This window comes from Saimiri boliviensis, chromosome 3, assembly GCF_048565385.1.
Source record: "Saimiri boliviensis isolate mSaiBol1 chromosome 3, mSaiBol1.pri, whole genome shotgun sequence".
NCBI lineage: Eukaryota > Metazoa > Chordata > Mammalia > Primates > Cebidae > Saimiri > Saimiri boliviensis.
This window is the reverse complement of record NC_133451.1, coordinates 149,696,439-149,709,454: the sequence shown is the minus strand read 5'-3', so window position 1 is coordinate 149,709,454 and position 13,016 is coordinate 149,696,439. Positions and strand designations below refer to the sequence as shown.

Genomic DNA, 13,016 nt, shown 5'->3' with positions numbered 1-13,016 from the left:
CCCATGGAGAGCAAGAGGAGGGAAGGGCAGGAGGAGTGAGTGCTCCCATAAGTATGGTTAGGAGAGCAGCCGAGAGCCCCGCTGCCCGCCCTTCCTTCCTCCCTCCCTCCCTTCCTCCCTCCCTCCCTCCCTCCCTTCCTTCCTTCCTTCCCTCCTTCCCTCCCTCCCTCCTTCCTTCCTGCCTTCCTGCCTTCCTTCCTTCCCTCCTTCCCTCCTTCCTTCCCTCCTTCCTTCCTTGACAGTCTCGCTCTGTCACCAGGCTGGAGTGCAGTGGTGCAATCTTGGCTTACTGTAATCTCCACCTCACAGGTTCAAGCGATTCTCCTGCTTCAGCCTCCCAAGTAGCTGGGACTACAGGTGTGCACTACCATGCCTGGCTAATTTTTGTAACTGTAGTAGAAACAGGGTTTCACTATGTTGGTCAGTTTGGTCTCAATCTCTTGACCTCGTGATCCGCCCACCTTGGCCTCCTGAAGTGCTGGGATTACGGGCATGAGCCACTGTGCCTCGCCAGTTTTTCTTTCTGTAAAATGGTGTGATAACAATACCTATATCATATGGTTGTTGAAAAGATTAAATGAATAAACAATTTCTGTTTTTTCTTTTTTCTTAACTTCAAGAAGAGGAACAGAATTTCTTCTTTCTCTCATTTTTCAATGAGAGACTTTTTATTGAGCAACTCACTGATGCTGAGTTGAAACAAAATGAAACTACAGCATATCATCCTTCTGATAGCTGTTACCTAGTTCTAGACATGACTGCTGAAATAATTTCACATTTAATATAAACTAGCAGGCTGAATGATTCCGAACATTTAAACCCAAAGGCAGACGTTAGTAACCATCCCATTTATACTAATGGGATGGTTACTAATTTTGTCTAACATAGTTTGATCTTGATTTCCACATTACTTCATTCTACAACCCTTGGGCCCAAATCAATCATCTTAACCCATGAAGTTGCCCAATCTTTCACTTCCAAGGCTAGCTTCTTAAGCTTACCTCAATTTGTATTAAAACTTTAATCCTGTATTTCCCTTTCCCACAAGGAGGAAGAATATTCATATTATGATGTGACCCATGTGTGTTAGAGGGTTAAGCCCTGCCTGAAAGATCTAGCATGTGGATGTGTCTGCGCAGGTGCAAAAGGTAATCCGACATCAGTTTGAACTCAGTCAACTCACTTGTTTCTGTTTCCTTCCATCCAGTGAAGGGAGCGTGATAAAATCAAGAACTGGGCAACTGAGGGAGGTAAAATAAAGCAGGAGATCTCATGGCCTGCTTCAGTTTGAGGCCTAACTGTGCCTTGTGTAGCCCTTTCAAACTTCCTAGAGTTAACTGCTTTGGGGTCCTGGGCAGAAGGCTCAGCTAATAATGAGGTACTATGTTGACTACCTTTGTCATTGGCTTTTGTGCTTTAGAAATGTTTACTGGCTGGGCGCAGTGGCTCATGTCTATTACAGGATTCGGGAGACCAAGATGGGTGGTTCATTTGAGGTCAGGCATTTGAGACCACCCTTGCCAACATGGTGAAACCCCCGTCTTTACTAATACAAAAATTAGCTGGGTGTACGTGCCTGCAATCCTAGCTACTTGGTAGGCTGAGGGAGAAGAACAATTTGAATTCCAGAGGTGGAGGCTGCAGTGGACCAAGATTGCACCACTGCACTCCAGCCTGGGCAACAGAATGAGGCTTCATCTCAGACTAAAAAAAAAAAAAAAAAAAAGGCCGGGCGCGGTGGCTCACGCCTGTAATCCCAGAACTTTGAGAGGCCAAGGCGGGCAGATAACCTCAGGTCGGGAGTTTGAGACCAACATGGAGAAACCCCATCGCTACTAGAAATACAAAATTAGCCGGTGTGGTGGCGTGTAACAGCAATCCCAGCTACTCGGGAGGCTGAGGCAGGAGAATTGCTTGAACCTGGGAGGGAGAGGTTGCAGTGAGCTGAGATTGTGTCATTGCACTCCAAGAGCAAAACTCTATCTCAAAAAAAAAAAAAAAAAAAAAAAAAAAAAAAAATTGTTGACTGTGATTAGGGCAGAAATAAGGATTACTGGGGTCCTCAGCTCAGACTCACGCTCAGACTGCCAAAATCTACCACAACATCTAACAAAATCTCTATATTTTCTTTAAATCATGAATTGAAATTTCCTGTCTTTCAGCTATTTGCCCTGATCATCTCATTTGCAATCCATACCCCTACCATGTATGTATTCAGTCAAACACTTTGTTGGTGTGGCTAATCCTTCCGGATTTATGGGTGTATGTGGAGTCACATCAAATGCATAGCAAGCTCCAAGCTTTTCAGACTCGCCCTCAGCTCTTAATAGAATGCTCTGAAAATGATATATGGCTAATAATATTTTAAAACAACTTAAAATGTGAAGTTCACTTAGTAACTTAAATACACAGGTAGACACATTATACGAAAACCATTACTGCTTTTCTAACCTAGATGACCAAAAGAAGACAACGACAGATGATTGTATATTTTGTTTAATACTTGCATTGTTTCTATAGCGCAATTATAGCAGTCTTTAAATTTACTTTCATTACAAATATTTGTCAAGTTTTGTTTCAGAAACATTTTTCCTACTCTCTTGCATCATGCACCCAGACACACTACAAAAAACTCATTCATAACACAGTAAGGGCAAACATTATTCATGTAAACATCTTTCATTAATTTCCCATAATTTAAAAAAATCATAGAATTATAGATATTGAATAAGGCTCATAGATTTAGTTCAAATTCCGCAAGAGACCAAAGGTGCTCATTAACTGTGATGGGGTTAACTTCTGGTTGTAATAAATGCTGAAAGCATACCCCTGGCTTCTACCCTTAAACATACCTCACAACCTAATAAACGTATTTCAGAATAAAAAGAGAACATAGAAAACCCAGGAGGAAACTTTTGAAGAAGGGAGCTCAGAATCATGGACATAATTTTCCAATGTGATAAGCAGGCATTACATAGTCCCTATAGCTTCCCAATACATGAATCAAGGTTAATTATTGTAATCCAAAATGTAACCAAATAGATATGTTAAGATACATTGGCATGTGTGTTCGTATTGCTACTATACACAGTGCAAATTTGTCATAATATGTATCATTTCATTATATCCAGGACCAAAGTGGGAAAAAAAACCCCAGTCAAGTTGAATATCATCATAAAGGAGTTTTGTTTGTTTGTTTGTTTGTTTGTTTTTTCAGTAACTTAAGAGTCAGGAGAGTTGGGAGGTATGTCCTAGGGATGTGATTGGTTTTGTTATTAAACTACTTTGAACAACTGTGTGTAAAGTCACAGACAGAGGAAGCAAGGATTTTTGTTATCGGAGGACGTCTCTCTCTCTGGTTGGAAGTTTGGTGCTTGGGTGCATAGTCTTCCAGAGCTGAGACAGGAAATGTACTGTGCTGAGAAATGGGCCCCTTGCCAGCTGCTCCCTTCTCCTTCCTCTCTGCGAGGCGGAAGTCAGAAGGTAGAGATTGCTGGCAAAACCGTGAAGTCCCACCCTGGGGTCTGAACCCCAACTCCACTGAGGGCAGCCTCCCTGACGTGTGTGACTAGGCAGTAAGGGTGGCGGTTGATGGTGGCCGGGAAACCCTGTTCCGGGGTTCACATGGCCAAGTCTGGCTTCTGATTCTGCTGCCCGGCAAAGAAATTGTGCTCCAGATAACTGCACCGGTGTCTCTAATGCCTCTGATTCACTCTCAAGCCCCTCAAAGGCCTGCAGTGATATCACTAAAAAGGTGAACACACCTCCATTAGCACCTAACTTCCACCAGGAAGCGGCTGAGGCACTGGGGAAGCCTACGAGCTCTCTCCACATCAGGTGCAACAACGCCGACGAAGTTGCTGTGAGTCAGAGTTATTGTAGGCTTTTGATTTTTAAAAATCAAAATTGATCTGCATTACATCTCAATAGACTCAGATAATTCTCACCAAAATTTGTGTAATGTGTTTAAGTAGCACTGGAATAATTCAACTTCATTTAAATATATTCATTCTATCATGAAAATATTTCATACAAACATCTATTTACATACAAACACATTAAAATTTCTGAAAAGGGTTCCCATCCCTGTGGTTGTATGGCTTGAAATAGTTTCATTGCTTTGAATATGTATGCACACATTTGGCAAAAGAAAACTATTAAAATTTAGTATTTTTAAAATTAAAAAAAAGTGACATCAAGATTCCAAATTCCTGAAGGGAAAGATAAAAGAAAAACAATAATAATCTATCAAGGTACTCCAAGTAGATGTAAATTTGATATATTTTGTGAACCTTTGATCTGTGGCAAGTAAACATTACAACTGTCAGTCTTGCAACATAGTTTTGCTTGTTTTTCTAAAACAAAAGATATCTGGATTCTAAGTAACTACTCTTAAGACAGAAGCTTGAGGCAACTGTTTTAAAACAAAGCAAAACAGAACAGGACACCTCTACCTTCTTGGAAGATTTTACATGCATGTTGCAGTGAGTGATTTAAATTTTCATATATTAAATGAAATTTACTAAAGTGCCACATACTGTCTCCCAGACAAGACAAACCTTTAATTCACTGTTTACAATTAATGCAATTTTAATAGTTACATTTAAATGTTAAAAATGGTTACATTGGCCTCATTGGCCTTTCTGGGTTGTTGGTGATAAGGAAATAGTTTTTCAAGTGTGAAGAACCCCCATAGGGCAAATAGACTTAACTACAGTCCCAGACAGGTTCAAAGAGGTCTTGGAAAACTAATTTCCTTCTTAGTGTCTCAGGTAGATCAGGGATGAAGCAAGTTAAAATAAGAATAGGTACTACAAGACTCAAGCCCTCCTCACTGCTTTCTTTTTGATCTCATCCTTCCTTTGTGTCGGAAATTCAATCTTTCCAGTTGTTTTTGTTAGTCCATTCAAATGTCCATGTGGGGACATGTTCCTACAGGTTAGTTCCTATTCCTAACTCTAACACAAGATAGTATTTCATCACAGAAAAGATGCTAAGGGAAGATCTGATCATGCAGGAGTTGGACTGAGACAGCTCTGAGTGAATCCCCTTGAGATTACAGTGTCTCTCTCACACACACACATGCACAGGCTCCCGCTGTTTTTCAGGAGAGCAAGAAGTTATTTCTTTATTCCCCACCACATGGAATCTTCCACGTCTGCTGTGATTCTGATGCTGATGAAATGACCAGATGCGTGGCTTCCTGACATAGTTCCTTCCCCAGCGGATGTAACATAGAAAAATACATTCTGAGTATTCTTTTCCACTTGCGCTTAGGTTCAAACAAGGAACAGACCCTCCTGTTCTCAGCTGTTAATTCCTTATAGAACCTCCACTCCCTTGACTTCTTTCCCTACCTATGGAATTCAGTGAATCTCAAGCAACACTCTGATTCCAACCTGCGACGGAGCCTTATATTTGGGAGTATGTGTGTGTGAGGGGAGGGATGGGGGAGACAGAGCCAGAGACACAAGCAAATGGAGAGAGGGACACACAGAGGGAAAGCCAGATGGGGAGAGTCCCAAGGACACACACATAGCCAGAGAGACCCAAAAGAAGACAGCGCAGAGGACTCGGCGGAGAGCGCAGAGGAGAGGGTGGCTCGGACTGCTGTTACACAGGACACCCGGGCGTTCTCACATATCGGAGAAAAGAGGAAAGAGAGCCCAAAGGAGAAAGAAAAGCTGGAAGACACCAAAAGCATGAAGACAGTTGGGAGGAAGACACTGTAAGGCTCAGCATGGGTGGGTTGCTTCCTCTGATTTGTGTGGAGGTCACAGACACACCGCTGAGTTTTAAGCTCAGAGTGTTACCATTCAATATCTCATCTGAAAAACTGATTAGCTGACTAATCACTACTTACAACTCTTCGGTACCTTTTATCCAATTTTGAAAAAAATTCCATTTGAATGGGATAATTAGAGTAGCCCCTTAGAACAGAAATTGTACTCCACCACAGCCAGGATCAGAATGCTATCATCCTCAGGAATGAAATCATTCAGAGCATAGCTTTATGGTGAATGTGACCAGCATTATCCTCTCCCTGGCTGCACAACCCACTTGAGTGAGGTGAATGCAAACCATCTTTCTCCTGAAGACAGTCACTCCCTTTGGGACACATTTAAATTAAAGCACCTATCAGAATACAAGTCCAGAGGCCCTGGCCCATCTGTCACAGTGTACAACACGGTCTCTTTCTACAGAACAGCAGTGACCCTATCCTGGTGCCTTTAAATCTAAAAACTCTATTCGGTTTTCTTTGGTGGGCAATTTTTCTGAAAGCACTGACAACTTCCTCTCATGGGTGAACCATCAGCTTAAGCTTTCAAGCAGGAATCCAACTTGATCTCCCTGAAGCCATTGCCATCTAGCTGCAAAGCATGCAACCGGGTGCTTTATGAAGCTTGGCCAAGCAAAGAAGGGAAGGGCAACTCTGTCAATGTGCCCAGGGGTCACCTGAACTGAAAGCCATGAGCAGCCTGGGATCAAGTACTTTTGTTGTAGTCTTCATAAAGCAATGTGCAACTGACAAGAAATAGCAAACTTCCTTCTGCCTATGTCTTTACTCTTCTCCCGCTGCAAACCTTCTCTCATCAGCCAGAGCTCACTATCTGCTATAACTTGGAAGGCCTTAGCTTTCCAGACCACACTGATTCAGGTGACAGGATCCACAGCTGACAGCTGCAGATCAGAGCAACAGCTGCTCTCCAGCCCTTCCAGCCACCGCATCGAGGTGTCTAAAGGAGACACGGCTATGGCATGTGGTGAGGGTGCTTACAAAAAAACAAATCTCCCAGAATTCATTCAGAGCAATCCCAGTGATGTTACAGATCTAATTAGCTAAACTAAAAAACAGGGGTTTTCTCCTTATTTCTGCAGTTGTGATTACACATGGCTGGCAAAATGGCTGAAATTGCTATTGATAGTGTTGCTTTCAAACTATACAGGTGTTCAGTCTTAGTTTACAATGTTTTGAAGCAGGTAAGTGCTTTGAAATTACAATGATGAAGAGTTTTAGCATCAAGGTTTGATTTGTACTTAGTAATCAGTATGTCTGCCTTAGTAGTACTGACTAAAAATAATTTTTTTGAATTCTGTTAGAATTCAAGTTTCTTATTTGACTTTTGAATTCAATGCACTGTGCCACAAGCCTGACTGCGCTATGCTATGTACATTTAATGTGTACTCAAGGAGAAAAAAACTACTAGCACTATTGAAAATGTTGCAAAATTGCCACAGTTACCGCTTAGAAATACTAATTTTCTTCTCTTCTTTCTTAAAGTATATATTACAACTCTTCCATAACTTAATGCAAACAAAGCAAATTCATTTCTTCTCACATCTTAAAGCAAAGATATCTTTGTTTACATGCGAGAATAATATTCTATAATAATACCCTGGCCCTATGAGCCAGTACTTTATATTAGGACATAATGATAAAATGATGATATAGAAAGAACCAGAGAGAACCTACACGCTGCTACTGATGCAAAAATCCACTTGGAAGTTTTCTCTTGTAAAGGCTATCTAAGATAGAGAATAGGACTGAGGGGTGAACCGACTTTAGAAGTGGGCTTCTATTCACTAGGCAAAAAACAAAGCCATTCTATTGCAAGATACAGATCAAAGGTTAAAAGGCAAATTATACTACATTTAGAGAATAAAGATGTAGTAATTCTCAACCCTCAATACGGCACATATGCAAGTGTGATAACACAGTTTGCACTGGCCATAGGAAAAAAACGCTATGGAAAAACCACTGACTAAAAATGACTGAAAAACCCCGTTTCCCTGTTTCAGCCTAATCATTTGGCATCTCTGAATGTGGTACAGATTTAGACTTGAACCACCAAAGAACATCACGCTGTCTTATGTCAAATGCTCGACAATACCTCTCAGTAGGACGTTGTTGCAAGGCTAGCTAATTTTAAATCTGGTATGAGTAATACAGTCGAACCTAGTTAGTATGCGAGAAAGTCGTTGCTAACGCATGGTGAGAGGATGTGACGTCACAGCATGAGCAGTCCCTGGTTGTCCATTGTCGGATAAACGTAGTGCATAGATCCAAGGTTCGATTCCAGGTCTCTGAACCCCAAAGCCAGGCCTTTCACTTTTGCTGGGTGGCCTGGAAGGCCTTCAGCTCCACCTGGTACCACTCGGGGGCTTCAGGCCCACTCTTCCCAGGGGGGCTGTGGTCATAGCCATAGGCAACGGTGAGCTCCTCATCAGCCTCCACTGCTTTCAGGGTGCGGATGCATTTGATGGGCCCAAAACGGGGGTGGACAAACCTAAACATCAAGACGCATACAGTCATTCCCGGGTGAGACGAAGAGGTTGGAAGCAAAGGCTAGGGAGGGGCTGATACAGGAATCACCCCCAGGCGCTCTTCCCCAGCTTGCCTGGTAAGTGCCCAAAGTATGGTCACCCAGCATCAGTTTCACCTGAGAGCTTATTAGACATGAAGCATCTCAGCCCCATCCCAGACCTGCTGGATTGGAATATGTATTTTAGCGACACCCCTAGGTGATCCGCTGGTATATTAAAGTTTGAAAAGCACTGCTCTTTTTTTTTTTTAAAGCATATTTACCATCTTGCATTTATAAACCAACAATCATGATTACAACAAAAATCTGTCCTTAATGAGAAATCAGATCCAGTGCAGCCTGCCAGCATTTGAGCTTGTCTGGCCAGCAGCATCAGATTACCTGGCTGTACCTCAGGGAGAAGGCTTCACCACAGTGTTTTTGGAGTTGTAAGAAAAAACCCTGTGGATTTTTTTTTTTTTAAGACAAAAGTCTCACTGTGGCCCAGGCTGGAGTGCAGTGGCATGATCTTGGCTCACTGCAACCTTCAAGCAATTCTCCTGCTTCAGCCTTCTGAGTAGCTGGGACTACAGGTGCCCACCACCATGCCCAGCTAATTTTTTTTATTTCTATTTTTAGTAGAAACAGGGTTTTACTGTGTTAGCCAGATGGTCTTGATCTCCTGACCTCGTGATCCGCCCACCTTGGCCTCCGGAAGGTCTGGGATTACAGGGGTGAGCCACTGTGCCCGGCAGCCCTATGGATTTTCAAAGACAAAAACTCTGTACTCTACCCTGTTCATTCTAGCATGAAAGTAGATGAAGACTTCTTCCTAAGAGGGAAGTCTAGACTTCTCTGCCAACCTGCTTATTTAGTATTTTCCTGTGAAGCAACCTATGAAGGGAGCAGTATCTCCTTCCTATAACAAGTCCTCTCGGGACCAGAAACGAGGCTAACACTATGGCTATGTTCATTTGCCAAAGGCTCCCAGCCCTGTTCAACTGCACAGCTCCCTGCAGAACAGGCAGATAAATATGCAGTAAATAGACTTAGCTCACCTAACAGCTGCTGAAAGGGATATATGTAAGGCCTGGCCAGGAAAATTTTTATATGTGTCTAGTCAAATTAATCTTATTCATTTACAGTCTTTTTTTTTTTTTTTTTTGAGACAGAATCTTGTTCTGTTGTGAAGGCTGGAGTGCAGTGGCACGATCTCGGCTCACTGCAACCTCCACCTTCCAGGTTTCAGCGATTCTCATGTCTCAGACTCTCGAGCAGCTGGGATTACAGGTGTGCACTACCATGCCTGGCTGATTTTTTTGTAGTTTTAGTAGAGACAGGGTTTTGCTATGTTGGCCAAGCTGGGCTTAAACTCCTGGCCTCAAGTGATCAGCCCACCTTGGCCTCCCAAAGTGCTAGGATTACAGGTGTAAGCCAGTTTATAGTCATATTTTGAACAAAGGTTGGTGAGACAGCAAAGGAGAAGGTTCCAGGCTTTAAATTAGATTGGTGCTTGATGGCCGGGCATGGTGGCTCATGCTGTAATCCCAGCACTTTGGGAGGCTTTGGAAAGGACACTTAAGTTGGTGTAAGAAGACTCTGGTGTGAGTCCTGATGCCACACATTTTTACTGCATCCTCTTGAAAAGTCCACCTCATATCTCTGAATCTCACTTTCCTCATTTGTAAAATCATGATAATACTAGTAACAGTTATCCCACAGGGTCTTTGTCATGACAAAATGGGATCACATACAGAAAGCACCTTATACAGTGCCTGGCACAAAGTAGGATTCCACTAATACTGGTTACTGCCTGCCTGCGAGCATGCATGTTTTGCCTATGTGAACACACAAGTGAGCAGAATTATCAGCCTGCACTCCACCACAAGCAAGATGCCTGGACTGTGGATTCAAGAATTCCTTATGAAAATCACAACTCTGCTTAAGTTGAAATATCTCACTTGGCTGGGTGCAGCGGCTCATGCCTGTAATCCCACCACTTTGGGAGGCTGAGGCGGGTGGACACCTGAGTTTAGGAGTTCGAGACTAGCCTAGGCAACATGGTAAAACTCCGTCTCTACCAAAAAAACAAAACATTAGCGCAGGGTGGGTGGTGTGCACCTGTTGGTACCAGCTACTCGGGAGGCTGAGGTGGGAGGATCGTTTGAGCCTGAGAGGCAGAGGTTGCAGTGAGCTGATATCAGGCCACTGCACCCCAACCTGGATGACAGAGACTTCGGCTGAAAAAAAATTAAATTAACATATTTCACTAAAAAAAAATGTTCCTAAAATACAGCTCTGGTACACTGAAAAACAAAAACAAAAACAAAAAATAGACCCTGTGTTTAATTTCCAGACCTAAAGCTTCTCTTATAATCCTCTTTTATTTTCATTTTCCTGCTCATTATCATCATCATTTTCAGAAAAAAAAATTAAATTAACATATTTCACTAAAAAAAATGTTCCTAAAATACAGCTCTGGTACACTGAAAAACAAAAACAAAAACAAAAAATAGACCCTGTGTTTAATTTCCAGACCTAAAGCTTCTCTTATAATCCTCTTTTATTTTCATTTTCCTGCTCATTATCATCATCATTTTCAGAGTGTAGATGGCAGACTGAAAAGAAAGAATTATTTCAGGTATTGATTGTTAAAGATGGCCTGAAGACACAGCGGTTAAGAGCACTTAACCTCTCTGCCTCAGGGACCTGCTTTTCCTGTCTGTTTCCAGATGGTGATAGTAGTGGCCTCACTGAGTTTCTAGGAGGACTGAATGAGAGAATGCATGAGGAGTATCTAGCACAGTATCAGCCCGGAGTAAGCGGTCTGTAAACCATAGCTACACAATTAGCAGTTAAACCGAACCTCTGTGCCAAACTGGTTTAGCCCCTTGTCGACAGGTTGCCTAGGAAAGCAGTTCTTATCTATTTGTCCATTTGGCGCTTTGCACTAGAAGGCAGTTAAAACAGCTTATGGAAGTGTTTCGTTTATGTTAAAGTGTGCATATCAGGTTCAGGCATGGAGGCTCACACCTGTAATCCCAGCACTTTGGAAGGCCAAGGCAGGTGGATCACCTGAGGTCAGGCATTCAAGACCAGCCTGATCAACATGGTGAAAACCTGTCTCTACTAAAAATACAAAAATTAGTCAGGTGTGGTGGTGTATGCCTGTAATCCCAGCTACTAGGGAGGCTGAGGCAGGATAACTGCTTGAATCTGGAAGGCGGAGGTTGCAGTGAACCAAGATCACACCATTGCACTCCAACTGGGGCAACAAGAGCAAAACTCCACCTCAGGAAAAAAAAAAAGTGTACATATCAATACCAATGATTTTTGAAACAAATGAAAGCCCCATGAATTGTCTGAATTTTATACTTGGTTATTATTCGAGTAGTCCTCTCATCACACCAAATAACTAAGATTTGGTCACCCTGGGCTTGCAAACAAAGTAAAAATGACAATAAACAAAATGAAAACCTGCAGAGTACAGGGACTTAATTTTGTACAAATGAAACCTTGTCTTGTCTCCTTCCTTTTGGTGAGAAAAATCATGTCCTTGCAATGAAACCAACAACCTGGTTTATTTTAAAGGAGTAGTCTTAAGTAGCATTTATGATTGTTACCACCACTTTAAAGGGTTGTTGTTAAGCTGTGTGCAGCTTGGAATGACGCTTTGGCCTAATTCACCCTGGCCATGAAAGCCTTGGAGTTAATCACAGTGTCAGTTTCATTTCACATGACACATGTCCTTTGCCATTTCTACCCGTCCTTTAAACAGAAGTTGCAGCTTCAGTGCTTGTTACGGGCTGCCACGGAGACCAAATCGCTGCCAGGAAAATTTTTAAGCCATTTCACGGATGCAGGAAGGGACATTCTTGAGGAACCTCCAAATCCTGGCAATTTTCCTACAGATTAAATGCACATGATCTGATTTCTGCTTATGCTAACAAGCAAGATGACTGAGGGACTGCAAGCTACAACTGAGCAGAAAAGGTTGCACGCAGCTCACCACTCCCAAGAAGAGCTGGCGTTCTCAGACCAATCTAAGGAGAGCTAGTATGATGGTACAAAAAAATCCCAATTACATCATCTAGGGAATAGTCAGAGATGTTTGGCTTTGGGAAGAACACGTTCAGGGGTCATGTAAAAACTACTAAAGTGTCTGTAGGGCTACCATGTAAAAGAGAGGCTGACATGGGACACAGGAAAGAAAGGCAGACAATTAGGACCAAGGGCTGAATACAGGGAAACCCATTTGGGCTCAATACAAAGAACTTTCTGGGCTGGGCATGGTGGCTCATGCCTGTAATCCTAACATTTTGGGAGGCCGAGGTGGGCAGATCACCTGAGGTCAGGAGTTCAAAACTAGCCTGGCCAACATGGTAAAACCCCAGCTCTACAAAAATGCAAAAATTAGCCAGGCATGATGGCAGGTGCCTGTAATACCAGCTACTCAGGAGGCTGAGGCGGGAGAATCGCTTGAACCCAGGAGTTGCAGTGAGCCGAGATCACACCATTGGACTCCAGCCTGGGCGACTCAGCAAGACTCTGTCTCCAAAAAAAAAAAAGAACTTTCTAGTCATCAGAGCCCAGCAGCTTATTTTGTAACGTCTATTTCATTTGTCTGGACAGCTACCTTTGTGGATAATGTAAGCTGGACACCAGTGGAGGTTTCCAAGAAGAGATTCAATGAGCAGATGGAAGAGGAGGCTC

General features: G+C 42.7%; 1 protein-coding gene across 1 annotated transcript in view; it reads right to left on the bottom strand.

Moving 5' to 3' along the window:
- Positions 1 to 2,480: 2,480 nt before the first annotated feature.
- The window catches only part of SETD7 (SET domain containing 7, histone lysine methyltransferase), a 53,383-nt gene continuing 42,847 nt past the window's right edge, over positions 2,481 to 13,016 (bottom strand). The window contains exon 8 of the mRNA XM_003928033.4: positions 2,481 to 8,288. Within this exon, the coding sequence (XP_003928082.1) occupies positions 8,108 to 8,288 (181 nt within the window). The 3' untranslated portion in view covers positions 2,481 to 8,107. The remainder of the gene's footprint in view (positions 8,289 to 13,016) is intronic.